This window comes from Phoenix dactylifera, chromosome 8 (genome assembly GCF_009389715.1).
Source record: "Phoenix dactylifera cultivar Barhee BC4 chromosome 8, palm_55x_up_171113_PBpolish2nd_filt_p, whole genome shotgun sequence".
Lineage (NCBI taxonomy): Eukaryota > Viridiplantae > Streptophyta > Magnoliopsida > Arecales > Arecaceae > Phoenix > Phoenix dactylifera.
Window position 1 is genome coordinate 21,621,796 of NC_052399.1, and position 17,650 is coordinate 21,639,445.

General features: G+C 39.4%; 2 protein-coding genes across 2 annotated transcripts; one reads left to right on the forward strand and one right to left on the reverse strand.

The window, feature by feature from the left end:
- Positions 1–509: 509 nt before the first annotated feature.
- LOC103721332 (single-stranded DNA-binding protein WHY1, chloroplastic-like) lies at positions 510–9,171 on the forward strand. The gene is made up of 8 exons (XM_026810121.2): positions 510–817; positions 943–1,037; positions 1,289–1,381; positions 2,909–3,003; positions 4,668–4,741; positions 5,144–5,232; positions 7,558–7,760; positions 8,881–9,171. The coding sequence occupies exons 1-7, from the start codon at positions 598–600 to the stop codon at positions 7,675–7,677; spliced, it is 786 nt and encodes a 261-aa protein (XP_026665922.1). The 5' UTR covers positions 510–597; the 3' UTR covers positions 7,678–7,760; positions 8,881–9,171.
- An 841-nt stretch (positions 9,172–10,012) lies between these two features.
- Positions 10,013–16,845, reverse strand: LOC103721331. The gene is made up of 4 exons (XM_026810117.2): positions 13,888–16,845; positions 11,344–11,762; positions 10,845–10,985; positions 10,013–10,754 (listed from the first exon to the last, which is right to left on the reverse strand). The coding sequence occupies exon 1, from the start codon at positions 16,655–16,657 to the stop codon at positions 14,651–14,653; it is 2,007 nt and encodes a 668-aa protein (XP_026665918.2). The 5' UTR covers positions 16,658–16,845; the 3' UTR covers positions 10,013–10,754; positions 10,845–10,985; positions 11,344–11,762; positions 13,888–14,650.
- Positions 16,846–17,650: the final 805 nt, after the last annotated feature.

Here is a 17,650-nt window from a genome sequence, read left to right on the forward strand (position 1 = left end):
AAAGAAACGTAGGGGGCAACGGCCAGGTCGGGTCGGGTCGGGTCTTGTATATAATCCGACCCGAGGCATGCACTGTTTTCACCTCCGAAATACTAAATAATTTTTCAGAAAAGAAAATTTTATATATTTGACTGAATCCGGAATGTAGAGCGGCAGGATTACTGTGCTCAAAAATATCCAGAGGCTGATAAAAGATCGCTACCTCTTTCAGGGTACCTATTGTACCGAGAGGCGAATACAACGTCCGATTAGATCGCCTTCTTTGCTCTTTATTATTCAGAAAAGATTCTGTAAATATGGTATGATACTGTCTCCAATTTTTATGCTACTTTATTTCTTTTGACTATGCTGGTTACACTTATATTAGATTGATGTGAGCAAAAAAAAAAAAAGAATATATATATATAAATGCTGAACGCAGCTTAAAACGACCGCATAATAGGAGAAACGGGTTAACGAGTGGCATTCGCCGCTGCCCATGAAAGATCCGCTATCTTGGAACTAAAACGGCCGCTCCTACCGAATACAAGAAGAAAGGTGGAAAACCCTCCCGAATCCCTCCTTCGTTCGCTCTGGTGTGTAGATTAGAAGCAAGCAATGCCGCTAACCGGATCCTCTCCCATCCCTCTCCAGAGCTCAGCCTCTCCCCATCCTCTCCTCCCCTCGAATTCCTTCAAGAATGTGCTCTCTCCCGGAACCCTAGCCCCCAAGAAGAAGAAGCTCTCCGTCTCCTGCCGTCGCTCCGACTACTTCGACCAGCAGAGGCTCGCCTCCCCCGCGCCCCGGGACTCCTCTTTCGCTCCCCAGCCCCCCGGAGGTGCCGGTTATCTCCTTACTTTCCATCGGGAAACAATCAACAACCGAGTGCCGAGCTTCCCCTTTCCTGCTTCTGGATCCAAACAAAGCTAACGATTTGCCTTGTTTCGCTACTCTCTTTGACAGTTCAATCTTCAAGGGTTTTCGTGGGGTACTCCATCTACAAAGGGAAGGCCGCCCTTACCGTGGAACCGAAAGCTCCCGAGTTCACCCCATTGGATGTATGTTTTCGCTGCTTTACACCAAAATTGCCCTCTTTCCTTTTCAATTCTGATTGAAAGGTGGTTTCTTTTTATTTGTTTTTCCGTTTGTTCCAGAGTTGATTGTAAATTATTTACCTTTTCCATTACATGTGCGGATGTTGCTTTTGGTCAAAAATTCTCTCTCTTTCATCACGCCAGAAAGATGGAGTCTTTTTTGTTTTCTGTCGGTTCTAGAGTTACTCATGGCTTTAGGATTTGCCAATGCGCAGTCTGGGGCGTTCAAGGTATCAAAGGAAGGGTTCATTCTCCTTCAGTTTGCTCCCGCAGCAGCAGTCCGGCAGTATGACTGGAACAGGAAACAGGTTTTCTTGGACCTCTTGCTCTTGGTTAAGATGAATGTTTTAATTACTTTTCATTACCTTATATATGTTGTCACATATTTTCTAATAATATGCCAAGCTTCTTCTTCACATTCTTCTTTTTTGATAAATCCTGTTTACATTCTTCAGAGGCAGATAATCCTTCAAATCATCAGGAACAAGATTGTGTGTGAAAAGGGTGGTTCTTGTGTTGGTTGACTTGGAGTTGGATTAAGACCATTGTCAGCTTTGAGATAGAGAATCATATAATAATTTTTTTTAAAAATAGAATATGTTCTGGAAGAAAACAGAATAAAGGATGCATGAAATTGCATGTCCTAAGTAAAGAAAGCAATCCTGGCCTTTCTGTCCTAATATGCTGATGCTCAACTAGAAGTCCTCCATACAAGTCAAGCGAGCCATCTAGTCCTATTCCTCACCATGTAATTCAGAAGTCTGGGTTTTTTTTTCATTTTGAATATGTTAAAAAGATTCTCTTTTGTTAATTCTCTCATGATAACTGACAAATCAGTAAGTTATCTTCCTATGGCATCCACTTGAGTTTCATCCTCTACTACATAAAGCTTTCTAATCCTTTTTGGTGAGATATAAAACTTAAGTTAGCTTTCTAATCCTTAAGCACATGTGCTATAAAAACTTCTTTTGTACCATGAAACTGCAAACAATATGTGCCCTTGACAGGTGGAGAAAAAAGAAACCCCAAAGAAGAGTTGACTAGAAATAGTGAGAAGCATAGAGAACATTTCTGTTTATTGAGCCTGTTAAACTTCTCTGCACTTGTTTGAACTTCAAGGATTTCATATTCCTCCGGTTACTTGTTCCTCAGTTGCCATAAGTGGCTTTGGTACAGAGTTCCTTCTCTGGATTCAAAAAAATGATATGGTAACAGTAGTTCCAATCTCAGTGAATTGCACAGCATGGCTAGAGGTTGAGTTTCACCTTGCAGCTAAGCAATGGATTCACCCACATAAGCTAATATAATACATGAATCTTGCTTGCAAATTTCTTTAGTTGAGTGTTATTGTTTGAATTCTTTTTGCACCTGAACTTATTTAAATTATATGTATATATATTAGAAAAATCAAGATATTCTGGAATAATACTCATCACACCTATACAAATAGATCAAATAACCATGAAAACTCAGAGAATTTTCATTTGCTTAAGTGGTCGCATGTTTTTTCACATGCCTTGCTTTTTCTATGTTGGATTTGTTTGTGTTCAATAGTGGACTTTTACTGTTGAGAGAGTTAAAGGTTATAGCTATACATTTATTCCATTTTAAATTTGCGTATGTTCTTTATTATGTACAGTGTAATACGTATTTATATTTTATATCGACAATGTATGCATTCTTGATCTTGCATCGTAAATGTTGATGATTCTTTTGCTTCTGTAGGATCATGTGCGACATGTTATTCATACTTAGCAAAGATTTATATCATTTGTCTGAAAATTAATGCATGCATATCTGGCTTAAATTTCGTATTTTGCTTACATTCAATGTAGGTTTTCTCTTTATCTGTACCTGAGATTGGCGCTTTAATGGCTCTTAGTGAAAAGGACTCATGCGAATTTTTTCATGATCCATTCAAGGGAAGAAGGTAACTTTCTTACTCAAAAAATGCCTACAGTATATATTGTTTTTTGGATTCAATGCGAATTTTTTTTTTCCAAGGAGAATCTTGATGCCTGTGAGATAATATGGATGATTTAGTGGTTCATATGATATAGATCTACTTTTTTACTTGAATGTTTGCTTTAACTAATGGTCTATGGTCATGTTTGTAAACTTGTTAGTAAATATAACCATCTTCTTTTGATTATCTGTTATATGATGTTTGTCAAACTTCATTAACTTCAGATGAAAGACACCTTGTTTATGAGGAACTTCATTTTGTGCTGACCTGTTGGAGGCTATCTATACTCATTTGCTAATTCTATGTAAACTCTACTAAAAGAGCTTATTTAATGTTTTAAGATTCAAAACTTCTGATCAACTTCACTTGACCAGGGTTTTTGAACATAAAAACTGGACACCGTTTCATTAACTTAGACTGGTCTTTGACTCAGTCCTGATAGTGAGCTATGCTATCTATGACCTTCGCATGAGTCCCATGATAATTGATTTCATGTTAGTTCCAATTTTATCAGCAGCTGAGCTTTGTATTCACCTCACCTTTATGTATTTTTTTTTAAATTCATGTTGTTCATAATAAGCATATAGCTCACAAGTTCTTGATGAACCTTCAAGTTTGTTTATCTCTTATCTGAGAAATTCACCTTATGAATATTGAAGGTCAGGTTAGAGGCTGACAAGTTTTTCTTTTGAGCCTTAAGATTTTTGCACATCTCATGTGAAGAGTCCTCTTCACATGGTCAGAACATGAGCCTAAATGTTGCCAAGAACCTCACTTGACCTTTAGAGATTCATGTGTTTTTGAATCTCATTATTTATGGTTTGAAAGTTAGCTTGGATGCTCTCGTGCATGTCATATGGGCTCCAAGGTTGAAAGTGGCTGCCACTTCATGTGGTTTGCAGGTTTAACTCAAAGTCTTAAATTTTTATATGTGACATACGAGTTGTCCCAATTCTAGTGATCCTATGAGACTAGATGTTTGTCTACGTGTGAAATTCCTGCCAAGGATTAAATTGTTCATGTTCATCAATTATACAGGACTAAAGATTGACCTTTACTTGATGTGCTATTCATAGATCAACCACAGGGCCTGGGCTAGAGCCTTAGGGGAGGAACCAAGGGGGAACATGGCACCTCCAAGATCTTAAGGCTCCTTAATCATTCTATAGTTTCAGTAACATTTTTCTTTTGTTTCTGGGCCTCTATTCCTCAATCTATTACCCCCCTCCTAAAGCTAAGCCATAACAAACAGCCCTTGTGCCGAATCCGCAAGTTATTTCGTCATGCTTGTGAGGATTAAATTTTTGCAATATATCAATATTTAGCTACAAACAAAACTTGCATGGCTGAAAAATTAATACAGTGAATAATACTTGGTCTAATTTGTGGGTCTTGTTGTGTCTTATTTTGACTGCATCTTTCATCAGCCCAACATATATGTTGAAATGATGGGTAAGTACATGCTGAAAATAGACTGAACAAGGCTTGTTGCATATTGGCATGGTATGTATGATTATGACAAGTTTCAGTTAAAGTATTCTGCAATCTTTCTGTCTTTGTAAATGCTTGTTTATTCTTCTTATCCGAATGGAACATCTTAGTTAAAATCCCTTTTCTTTTTTTGGCAGTGAAGAAGGCAAGATCCGGAAGGTTTTAAAAGCAGAACCTCTTCCAGATGGCAGTGGGCACTTTTTTAATCTTAGTAATTTCCTGATCTGATTTATGATAACACATGAACATGTACTTGCTCAAAATGTTTGAACACAGCAGTTTATGCTTTTTTAAGTTGCTTTCATTAAATAAATGTGGCATTATGATACTTGGGAAATCGCATGCATCTAAAGTTTTGATAGGTTATGCATCTCTTATTGCTATACTTGTATACGCTTTGGTTTTGTTATTATGGATATGCAGACAAGTAAGCTTTGGATGATTGTTTTTTAGAAAAATAACTGTAGCAAGCCAACTCCACTTATATATGCATATAGCTTGTGAACATTTTTCTCTTTGAAAAAAGAAAATGTTAACCTAGCTTCCTTCTTTAAATACTATCTTTCTCTGAAAGATTTCAGTACAAATATATTTCCCTCATTTCTTTTTGCAGGTGTTCAGAATCGCCTCCTGAATGTGGATGAAAGCATTTACATTCCTATCACTAAAGCAGAGTTCGCTATTCTAAAGTCAGCTTTCAACGTATGGCTCTGTATTACTAGATGCTACTTCAGTTTACATCATTCCCATTTTTTATTGAATTGGCTCTTGATTAAAATTTAGTTGAAGTAACCTTAAATATAGCAAAAATCTCCTGCCTTCGGATTTTATTTAGTTAGTATAGCAAGGGTTAGCACTCATTTCTGTAGCACTTATGCATTCAAAATTTATTTGTTTTCTATTCTCTTTGACATACTGTAATCAAATCCCTTAATAAACTGTGGAGAAAACCATAAAGGACCAGGAAGAAAATGTTTGGAGCAGGAAATTGGTCCCTTGCCCGAGTCTGATGTTGGTTAGCTTTGTTGAGAATGGTATAAGGTAAAATCATCAGTATTTTCTTTATGTTTTTAGTCCGATGAAGTCTTGTTCAGATAGGATCTACTAAAATTCGGGAAAACTTTTTTTTGAGGGGGTAAGCAGGAAACTAATTATTCACTTGCAGACCCTTTTAGGTTCGTCTTTGTCTGTGGTACTTAAAAGCCATAGTGCTTAAGGCACTATTTAATGCAATGTATTCTATATAGTCTGCAAAATTTTTATTTGGAGTGGAGTTTTGTTCGCCTCTTGGTTTTGAGCAATTTTTGTTCCATTGCGGTGATGATTGAGTTCCATAGGGATGCACGAGGAGCAAACAGAACTCAAGCCAACCCATCTACATTCCTATAATTATTCACGTACATGTTCTGAGAATTGTTTTATCAATGAACTGACTGGCTCATCTTTTTGGGCATACATATTGGTATATTTCTAGTATTTGGCATATGCGGTGCATGTGGAGGAAGACTGATATCACTGGAAGACCACTTTAGGCAGACTCAAAACTTGTGTGTGCAGTGCAGCTCACAAGGATGATTTCTATTAAAATATGATAAGAGAATATTATGAGGTCAGCTTTGCATGGAGAGAGTCAAGCATGTGTGGGGTGTGTGCATATGTTATATATGTTATGCGCGCACCCACCCACACATGCTTGCTCCCGTGCACGCACATACATGCATGAACATTTATGCGTCTATGTCACATGCACGCACACACACCCCCCCCCACACACATGCATGCATGCACATGCATGCATGGTACACACACACACACCCCCCACACACGCATGCATGCATGGGTGCATGCATGCACATGCATGCATACATACCATGCATGCATATATGGTATGTATGCAAGGATGTATGTATACATGTATATGTCTATGTCACACACATACCTACATGACATACAAGCATGCATATATGTATATATGCATGTGTGTATGTATGGAGGTATACATGTATATGTGCATATTGAGAGAGAGGGATAGGAGAGGGAGCGCAGCTATATATTGTGTTCTGCATGTGTCTTTATTATGAAAGAAAAGCGAAAGAAAAGACTTGGCATGAAGGGGTCATGGGGCGAGAGCAGCAGAGAATGGAAAAAAATTAATAGAGTTATTACAGGACTCCTCTCTCTCTCTCTCTCTCTCTCCCTCTCTCTCTCCCTCTCTCTCTCTCACACACACATATTGACATGGGCCCACATGATTTTTTTTTCCCAAGACATCCTTATGTAACTTTTATCTAAAGGCTTTACTCCTGAACTTTGGATTCACATGCCCAACTCTAGGTGGTAGATATAGTAGATATATTTTAAGGCCCCTTGACTGCTTCATGCAGAGCAAGTGCAGCATTTGAGGCTTTTATGTTATATATAGCTGATGCTGAAAAATTATAACATTTTCAGGCACCTCCATTGTTGCTGATAATAAACAATTATAATAAATCTTATAGTTGCTGTCGTGATCGTGTATATTTTCAAAGATATCATGTTTTCTTCTGCTTAGCTAGGTTAGTCAGGTGTACTGTAAACAGAAATAGAGAGCATAGTGGGAAACTCAGTTGTCGTTGAATCAGTTAATCACTATCTTGCTGTTTCTGACATGTAGTACCTTACCTGATCCGCTCTTTATTAGTTGTGCGCAGTGTAACCACGATCTAACTTTTCTGGCGTTTTTAATTTCATTCTGTTTCATTCCTTTTGATTCTACAGAAGAGAATGTGAACAGGAAAAATTCCATGTACTTATCAATTAATCATAATTTATTATACTTCTGGCAACATGCTGCACCTATTAAATATATGTGGATAAAGTAATAAACCGATGTGAACTTGGTATGATATATATGTAATATTTGCAGTTTTATGCTTTTCAGCACTATGAGTTCTGGTATGATCTATTCCATTTCTTTTAACCTAGTGGAAGTGTATTTATGTTTGAGTTTTATGATATGTCAGTGAACGGAATCTGATGTGTTTGCAGTTTATCTTGCCACACCTTCTGGGTTGGCATGCTTTCGCAAATGCCATCAAACCAGAGGACTCCATTCGTTCAAACAATATGACCGCGCGATCTGGAGCTGAATTGGAATGGGGCAGGTGAAGAATATGGCACAATGACATGCATGACAGAGGTTCCCTTTCAAGTCCATTTTGTTCAAGGAAGCAACTTTTGTATTCCTTCATGTAAGTATGCAAATGAATATTTCCTGTTCTTGCTTTAGTGTCAGCCTCACAAAAATTGTCAGCTAAAGGCTGGACATGTGAATGTTGTACCGTTGTTTATTATTGCTATAAATACTTGATTAGCCAAATTAGTGCTTATTTTTGTTTTCACACTTAAAAGTATTTATCATCAAAAACAATATTGAATATGTGAAAATAGATCGTAAATGTCTTTTACTCTCAATTATGACATTCTTGTTACACTTATATTACTATGTCATTGTTGTCATTGTTTTACTAACAGAAACAAAATTACTAATTGATGGCATTCTTTATAAGGGTCCACTTCAAGAACTCTGCATAATCACCTATGTCAATGATAATCCTCAAGGCATACACGAGAGTAATTTGGCATCATAGTAATCGGCTTATCCAAGCTCTATTTGTTTAAGCTTGTGTTTGATGACTCTGGATCTGAGTGAGCTACGGCCAGGTTGCCATGAGCCTCTTATGGTCATTGTTAGAAAAATTACATCTTGGTCTGCTCCTTGATGGATTTGCCGTATCTCCAAGATAATGCAGGACTATTTTAAAAAAATTGTTAGTAAACCACTCTTCCTTAAAATATGGTAAATTGAGATGCCTATTTCTTGCCCAATGAAAAATAAACATGTAACAATTATGGGCTCCAATCAACTGCATGCAAGTTCAGACTTTTGGAACTATTTAGTATTATATAAATTTGTGCTGCTTGATTAGGCAACCTACATAATTTAACTTGTCCTGTGGTTATATGATACATGCATGTTCTTTGGTGAGAAAGTTTGAAATTAGTCTGCTAAAAACTATATGTCTGGATTTATGTGTCCGTAAGTTCGAGCAATCTCTGCCTAAAATATATTTAGAACAACCCTAAACATGCAATTGCAAAAATAAATTGAATAGTTTCATTGATAATGACCTTCAGGTATTATATTTCTGCATGGATTCTATATTAGCCCTTTTTTCTCCCGTTTCTTCCCTTATTTTATTTCATCCCTATACTCTTCAGGCATTCCATCAGTAGGAACACAGAATTTTCAATTTTCTTTCCTTATTCTTTGGTTCTCTTGTTGGCTAACACTTGGGTGAAACACTGCAGTTAACTTTTCGCTGCATATGTATATGCATGGATCTTGGGCATGGGGAAAGACAATATGTCAGAGAGGAAAGAACCGAGCTTCTGGTGTTGCTCAACTGCATCGACCATGGACACTGATTTCATGGGCTGTGAATTGTCTGTTGTAGGTATTGCATGTCATGTGCACCATGTTGGAGCTTCTGTAAAATATAATGATACATGTCATGCGTGGTATATTTTGGTTGGGTTACTGCAAATATTGTAGACATTATCTTCATCATTTTCAATTATGTCTATGTTTTATCCTATAAAGTGTGGCAACATAACATCTTATACAACAAGAGATCTGCTGTAGAAAAAATATTAGGTTGAAAGATGTGATTTTGGGGAGCGTGAGGCTAAAGCTTCGAAGCAGGAGTTACATTTGCTGCAATTATATGAGAGAGAACCAAGGTTGGTGTCATTTAAGGATTAAAATCACACAATCAAGAGGAGAATGTAAGCTGTTTGCAAGGTGCTTAAGTTGTTTTGTGTATGGTTGAGGTATATCCAGGGAATGGATTGAAGTAACATTATTACCTGAAATTTAGGTTCCAGATCTGAAGAACAAAAAACAGATATGAAGGAAAATAGATGATGTCAACAAAGAGGTTGTGGAATGGTTTGCATTAGCATTCTGTCAAGCGACGGTATTCAGGTGGTGAAATCGATAACAGGATCCACATCTTAGTACGCCCGGTCAATTTTTCCATTGTTGTTCGTTTGGTGGTCTGAAACAGGAAGCCAATTTAGAATCTCTTTTTATGGTTGCATCGAGGGGCTGATGGCATGTTACCGGTTGACCCAAGCTGCAGATCTAGCTTTCGGGTGGGCCAACCCGGTTGTGTGGCACCTCGTGCTTGTGCCCCTCATCGATCCACTGCTTTCACCTGCTCCACCCTCCTCTGACTCAACTACCTCCTGCCCATCTCGCCAAATCGGTGCTGCATCCCTCTTCTTGGTCACCATCGTCACCTTTCCGTCCGCCATCACTTTGTTTGAACTCCATCAGACTACTTTTCCTTCAAGGATGGGAGTTGTATCTCTCATGCAAAAGAAAGATTCACCACCTCGTGCAAATCCACCGTTGGATCATCCACCACTATAAATTTCAAGGCACTCTTTAATTTTTTTTTAATCACATAATTCTAGTACAAGCATATTTAAGAAAGTTTGAAGATAAAACATAGTATTAAGGGAGAAGGAATAGTCTTATAGCTGTTCTCACTGTTCTGCAGCAAAGAATGCTCCCCGCTATCCTAGACCTTCCTCTTTTTTTTTGGTAAAAATCCTAGACCTTCCTTCACGGGAGAGATCCAACTCTTGTCCTTCCTTCTAAGATCGATTCATGCTTTCCGATCTGCCTTCTATGAAAGTTGCGAACTTGATCTGCCTCACTCGACAGAACCAGTCTCTGCCACTTCGAACACGAGGCAACGACTATATCCATGCTTCTGGAAGCATGGTGTCTCCCACTTGCAAGCTCGACCATCCAAACAGCCATGGTGGCCTCAAGCTACAAGGTTCCAAACACACCCTGAGGCGTACTTGGTGCTGTTTAAATGAAGTGCTTCCCGACTAGCCCATGGCACTCGCGAGTCCTTGATGACGTGTTGAAAGACAAAAATACAAGACCATAACTGAATGACATGACCATGAAACAAGCAAGGTCTCTGACCTAATTTTTAGTGCCTGCAGAAATTAGGATCAGGCCCGATTTCTCGGCTGGATATCAAGCTTGTCGTGGCATGAGTGACAGTAAAGCCAATTTACTTGGGTGTAATCGATAGATCGCCCAAACCAACATGGCCTTTGCCCGATATCAGTGAACCGGGTTTCCAACCCTGGACTGCAGCCTATTCAATATGCGGGGGCATATCTCAGTATAGAATATAGACGGGAGAAGGTAGATCATCGAGTGTGGGACACGGCAATACAGCACTTACAGGATGGGGAGCGCAGTAAACTGGTTTTCTGAAAAGGTTGGAAGATCCGGCCAAAGAAGATGATAGCACTGTTCATTTTCCATGGTTCGATCCTTCCCAGTAAAACATGGCTTGTTCGAATGATGATTGCTTCCTCTAAACCTGCAAGTACCATGAAGAAAAGGTGAAAAGAACCCAATCGGAGAGTGCAACTACGAAAACGGCAATCTTTTCTTCTTTTCCTCGTAGTTATTGAAAGGGGTGATTACACGTTTTCCCTGATGATAAATCTACAAAAATTTCAACCACCTATAGCAGCATTTTGGTGCATTGATTCAACTAAAAAAATGAAGCAGAAGAAATTAGAGATGAGCTACTTTTGCGTGAAGACCCACTTACATTTTGCCATGCTGCTTACACTATGCAACTCCTCTACAAGTGTACTCCTTTTGCTTATTAGATAAAAAAACTTAAGGCCCTTTTGGTGTGGTATGAATAAGATTGAGAGGAACCTACGTACCTGAAATGGCCGTCTCCTCGTGAGCCAGAGCATTCCAAATTCGACCATTATAGAAACTAAGTTTCAGCACCACTTCAGACCAATCAAACGTCCAAATTATGCTCTCATTGACTCAACTAAGTTTGGAAGCCTAGTTACCGACAACCAAAACAGCCTTCGATGGTCAAAAGGAATGAAATGTAAAAAAAAGGACAAATAAATATAAATTTAAAGATATAAAAGAATATCACTTGCCATGACAATCGTTAAGGGTAAATTCTAGGATGAGTGCAGAAGATTATTGGTGAATTGACAATTGGTCAGTTACGTTCACGCATACAGCAATCACAGGAAGAGCCATGGTTGAAACTGTGCAATTAAAACAGGACTTGCAATGGATTCCAATTGTGCATGGTTTCGCTGCTGACTGCTGAGGCATCCTGAATAGACACAACTATCAGAATTTAGATATAACATTAAATAGCCAAAACATTGAGAGCTGAAATTACACCAGAAGAATTATCAGGGTGACATGGAAAATCGTCTATTAGATGGAATCAGCACTAACAACATATGTATAGCAGGCGCATCAAAGAAACAAACCATATGAGCTTCAGCACTTCAGGTGTTCCAATGTCCAGTTCTGACATGCAAGGGACATCCCTATGGACACAGGAAGATGAACCACTGAAGAATGTTATCTTGAAGCAGTATTAGCCAATGATTGGGGTCTAAGTCCTCTTATGCTATGTCCTAGATCCCACAAAGCATTTAATTCGTGCTATGTCATATCCCGAAAATTTTTGGATTGTAAGATCTGTTTTTTCACCCCTTAATAAAGACACATGTAACACTTAGACAAAAAACCACAAAATATTTCACAAAAATGATTTGCAAAGGAAGCTGGACTAAGGAGAACAGTAATTCCACGCCAATTTGAAACTGCTGGATCTGATGATTTAAAAAAAAGTACATAAAGATAAGCTTGTGATCAAGTAATTAATGAATATACTAGCTAATAAGATGCAAGAATCTCAGGACTACTGGGTAAAGGGCCTACAGAACAGCACCTAATTCTTACAGGTAAAGTAAGAATGGAAAGTAGCATGAGTAGTAATGGGAACTAGGAACGAGAAGTAGTAGTAGTGGTAATGTAAAGTGACAATGGAAAGTAGTAGCAGTAATAATGGAAAGTGGCAGCGGTGGCAGCAGCAGCAGCAGAAAGAAGAAGAAGAAGAAGAAAAATGGGAAAAATCAGTCAATACCTGACCAAAGATATTTACTTGGTCGAATGGGACCCTAATAATCAAGCAAGAGGACACATAGAGGTATACTCCTGATCAAGGCTGAGATACTACCTGCTAGACAGATGCGAAAATGTAAAAGATATTATTGGAAGACAATGTAGTCAAATTCTGGTTCAACTAAGAGAATGAAAAGAACGGAAAGATGGGAAGGAGCAAAAATGCTAGCTTCATACAATGGAACAGGCAAACGAGAAAAAATTTTAGTAGAAACTTCCACATCATAACAAAAAAGAATTGTTCCAGGCAGTTACCATACCAATTAAGACAAGTTGCCCTTTTAACAGAAGATTTATTTTTAAATATAAAGAAAAATGAATTTATAAAACTTAAGCACCACCTAATGATAGAAAGAGGATACTTATGAAGATTAACAAGACAATTGCTCTAATTAATTAAATAGAAAACAAAGGCCTATGGATACAGGAAAGCAAGGGGTAAACAAATAGCCAAGAAAATGTGGCAACGGTAGAAAAAGCTTCATACTCACTCACCACCTCTGTAACCATAGCAGAATTAGCAAAGCAGGTACACCATTGGTCATAATAGCTGATTGCTTTGAGAGCAATGGTAATGAATTGGACAGCATGGTCCCAAAAATCTACAAAGATGGAAAACCTCTGTCCACATCCATTCCCTGGATCTAGGTGTTCAAATTTTGTGGCCACCAACCAACAGTCTAGATCTTCATATATAGGGACGCAAATTTTGATTCTCTGTTGTATCAGCATAAATCAGTGACTCTGGGTATGTTTGGTTGTTCAGAAACTATGGGAAAGAAAAAAGGAAAAGGTAAAAATTTTCTAAGAAAAAGGAAAAATCCAGCCAAATTTGGAAATTTTTGCATTATTTGAGTTTTCCTGCCATCCAAACAGTTAGAAAATTCATTCCAAATCTCTAGTTTCCTAAAGCCTTTCCAAGCAACCAGACATAGCCTAAGGTGCAGAAGCCCTTGTCACAGCGCTAGTAGCTATCCAGGTATAACATCCAGTCCCCTTGATAAGGCTTCAAGAACTATCTTTTAAAACCAAACAACCATACCGTGCATGTTACGTATTGATTGGCCTTGGCAGGATCTCACTGAGTACGACAACAACAAAAACACACCACCGCCAACAACAACAACAGCAACAACAAAATGTTTTACCAAAATTTTAAGGTTAATATAACTCAATTATGGGTTCATAACCAAGAATCTGTTTACATCATGTCAAAGTGTCAACACTATTAAAAAAAGTAAATACAAATGCAGCAATCATACCAGTACCACTTGGCTGGGTCGGACACTTCATTTCTTTCTAGAGTGAGATGGACTCATGACCGCTGGACTTAAATCTCGCTTGCTGACCTCCATTATATTGCTTGCAAAGAGATGCAGGCCAAACCACCAAAACAGAAGTTAACTTCTAAAACTTGGCAAAATCTATCAAATTGCTTCCCATCCGCCAACTGTAACAAAAGCAGAAAAGAAAATAGGAACATTGTGATAAAGAAAACTTATTCTGCCAAGGACGTGCCACATGATAACCACTCCTTAACTGTTTCACCCCTTTTGTAACACGAAAGTTTGGTAATATTCTGCTTACACGGTTAGCATTGAGTTGAAAAAAAACTGAAGCTGAAAATAAATATTCAATCAAAAAAGAAATGATTGAGATCTTCACCAATAAGACATTTGCAGGTTTGACATGACCAATTCTGCAACTTGACTGCATACAGTGAAAACATAAAAAATTACCTGGTACAATACAATGTTACACGACAAATATCAAGAGAGAGTTCATATCAAGTACAACCCAGGCAACTATATTAATTAGTATTAATCTAAGATGTTACCAGGATTTCTATAAGAAATCAATTCATCCAACAACAGAGCTAAAACCTTTTTTGAGCATGTGTTGGGCCCATGTAATGTGCTCAACCTAGTTCCACAATTCGTATCGCAACTTACACCCCTTCCAAGAAACCAAAGGTTTCCAAAAAGTTCATAAAATGATACAACTTTCTCAACTTTTAAGCAACTATCAAAACTGCTTCCTTTTACTTCTAAATATCTTGTGCCTCCTTGAGTAGACATAGAAGAAACCAAAGACAAATACTGCAGCCAGAGAAACTGATGCCCATGGGAATGGTGGATCCTTGAAACAAACCAATGAAGCCTCCAGCTCCTGTGATGCCTCATAGATTAAAGTATGTATGGCATAGAGGTCATGATCTGAAGACCTCAAAAAGTACACAGCCTTCTCATAATCCAAATGGGACAAAGCTGAAACCACCTTCTCGAGCTTGTACTTGAACAGATTCCACCTCTGCACAAACACCGCATGCCTATTCTTCTTCAGAAGCTTCCTATCCCCACCATGAGCTGCCATGGATGCCAATACATCAATGGCACTAGTTATTGAATAATTCAATGTGGTAAGAAGAACATTTCTCCGAGCTGCATCTCTTTGAACAAAAGAGAGGGACAGAGTTTCTGCAAATGGACCAAATGGAGTTTGTCCAACACTCCAAGTGTAATCTACCAATGTACTGTTATGCTCTGGGCTCCATGACAGATGGGTCGGTGAGACACCCCACATACTCTGGAGGACTGAACCAACAATTGGGCGGTCCAGATTACGGGTTTGTGTTATCACATGTCGGCCATTGCAGCTGTAGTCGCTAACTGTCTGTGAGCTCCTCGTCCTCACGGCGATCACCATGTCCCTGAAAGCAATGGCCTGGTGGTACCGGTCGAGCAAGAGGAGCTTGTCGTAATCCAGATCAAAGACATACACAGGCAAGACCTTGTCGTACCCCTCTTCGGGAATCTCCGCCAACCGGTGTATCTCTTCCACAGAATCTGATAATATCTGACGAAGGCGTTTTGAATCTAGATACTCGCTCACTATCAAAGTGTAGTTCTCAAACAAGAATCGAGATGTGAAGGAGTTTGTCGATCGGGCAATAGCAAAAGAACAGATTGGGCACTCCGAGAACTTCACGCTGTATGATCTGAATGTCAAAGATTGATCCTTGTATGCAAGATCACTTTCCCTCAGTGTCTGCTCAACGGATTTCCAATCCAAACCAGTAGGATCCCGAGCATCAGATCCATGGATGTGGACGAACTGGATCAGGAGTGAGCTCTCGAAGAAGACAGGAATCCTCAGAGATGGAACCAGGAGGGCCTGGTATGCGCTTAGAACTAAAGAGGCAAGGTCGGAAAGCAGAGCCTTTTCCGATTTGGGTCGCCCATGAAGGGCGGCCAAAGGGTGGAACTCACCTCGTGGAAGCAAGCCCTCGCCGGAGAGGGCCGGCCCGTAGTCCACCGGTCCGGCAGCAAGGTCAATCCACACGTAACGCTCCTTCCCGGTCCAGAGAGTCCCCAAGCACTTGGAGAAAGCCGGCGAGGCATCACTAGCGTCGTAGGAGTACGCGTAGGGCTTGGACTGGGGTTCGAGATTCAGCAAATAGATGTAGAACCCTGGGGCCGCGCTCGAGTCCTCCCGCTCGAAATCCTCCTGGATGATCCGATCGACAATGAAGTGGGGGACCGAGACGAGGGCGGAGCGGTAGAGCGGGGCGGGGGCAGAGTCGAGGTGGGCTCGGATGGCGGTGGAGATCTGGGGGGCAAGGGGGGAGTGGGAGGGGTCGAGGTGGAAGGCGTGGCCGACGGCAAGGTGGTGGGGGCGGGCGCCGATGGCGTGGAAGTGGGCGGAGGAGAGGGCGGCGGAGGCGAACGAGTGGAGGAGGGAGGGAGCGGCAGCGGAGAAAGAGCCGACGAGCTTGACGTAGACGGGGACGGAGATCTGGAATGAGAGGAGGTAGGAGACAAGGGCGGCGTGGTCCGGGGAGGGGAGGGAGGCGGCGAGACCCTTGCGGAGGACGGTGGGGAGGGCGTGGAAGGAGTCGTTGGCGGCGCGAGCATCCCGGCGGGCCTGGTCGGCGAGGAAGGTGTCGAGTCCGAGAGCCGGGAACGAGGACGAGGGGATCGGGAGGGAGGAAAGGGAGAGAAGAGACAGGAGGAGGATTAGGGTTTTTGACATCGTTGTATGGAGAAGCAGGAGATGAATTAGGGCTAGGGTTAAGGCTTTCGAGCTTCGAAGGGTCGATAATGGCGAGGAGACGGGGCGTGGTATGATTCGAAGGGAGGAATTAGGGTTTTGGTAGCATCGGCACCGCCGCGAAGGGACGAAAGAGTGGGAGGGGACCCAAGGGCCCCGGGCAGGAGCTGATTTAAGAGAGTTAGGATGGTGTGACTCGGACGAGTGACCGAGATGACTCTGCTGAATCGGATAGTACAATTGTGCAACAGTGGGGTGCTGTTAACTTCTTAGGCCCTGTTTGGAGGAGCTGTTGGCAGTAGAGCTGTTAGAAGTAGAGCTGTTGGAAGTAGAGCTGTCTGAAGTAGAGCTGTTATAAAAAGCTGTTTGCTGTTTGGTAACTACATTCGTAAAGTGTTGTGGTACTTTGTTTTGTGTTTGGTAAACAAACTGAGAAAGTACTTTTGTATGACAAAATTACCATAAAAGACATTGCATAGTATTATACAACAGAACATAATAAAACATAACATAAATTAATACATAAATATACGATATAGTATAATATTATTGTAATATAAAATAATATTATGTTAATATAGCATAATAGTAATATATTATTAGAGTAAATTAATATTTGGTAATTTAACATAATATTAAGTTATTTAACATAACATATTAATGTATTATGATATAATGTAATATATATTATATTTATAGTATAATACAATAATAAAAGTATAAAATATTATAATTGTTAGTATAAATTAATTTCTCATAATATAACATAATATTAAATTATTTAAAATAACATATTAATGTATTATAATGTAATGTAATATAATACAATATTTATAGTATAATACAATAATAAAGGTATAAAAAATTATAATTATTATTATAAATTAATTTTTCATAATATAACATAATATTAAATTATTTAAAATAACATATTAATGTATTATAATGTAATGTAATATAATATAATATTTATAG

Excerpts from the sequence above, each read along its gene's own strand:
- LOC103721331 (XM_026810117.2), bottom strand. The coding sequence starts at position 16,657 with ATGTCAAAAACCCTAATCCTCCTCCTGTCTCTTCTCTCCCTTTCCTCC.
- LOC103721332 (XM_026810121.2), top strand. The coding sequence starts at position 598 with ATGCCGCTAACCGGATCCTCTCCCATCCCTCTCCAGAGCTCAGCCTCT. Across the intron at positions 1,038-1,288 it reads CCGAGTTCACCCCATTGGAT|TCTGGGGCGTTCAAGGTATC; the intron begins GTATGTTTTCGC and ends GCCAATGCGCAG. Across the intron at positions 1,382-2,908 it reads ATGACTGGAACAGGAAACAG|GTTTTCTCTTTATCTGTACC; the intron begins GTTTTCTTGGAC and ends CATTCAATGTAG.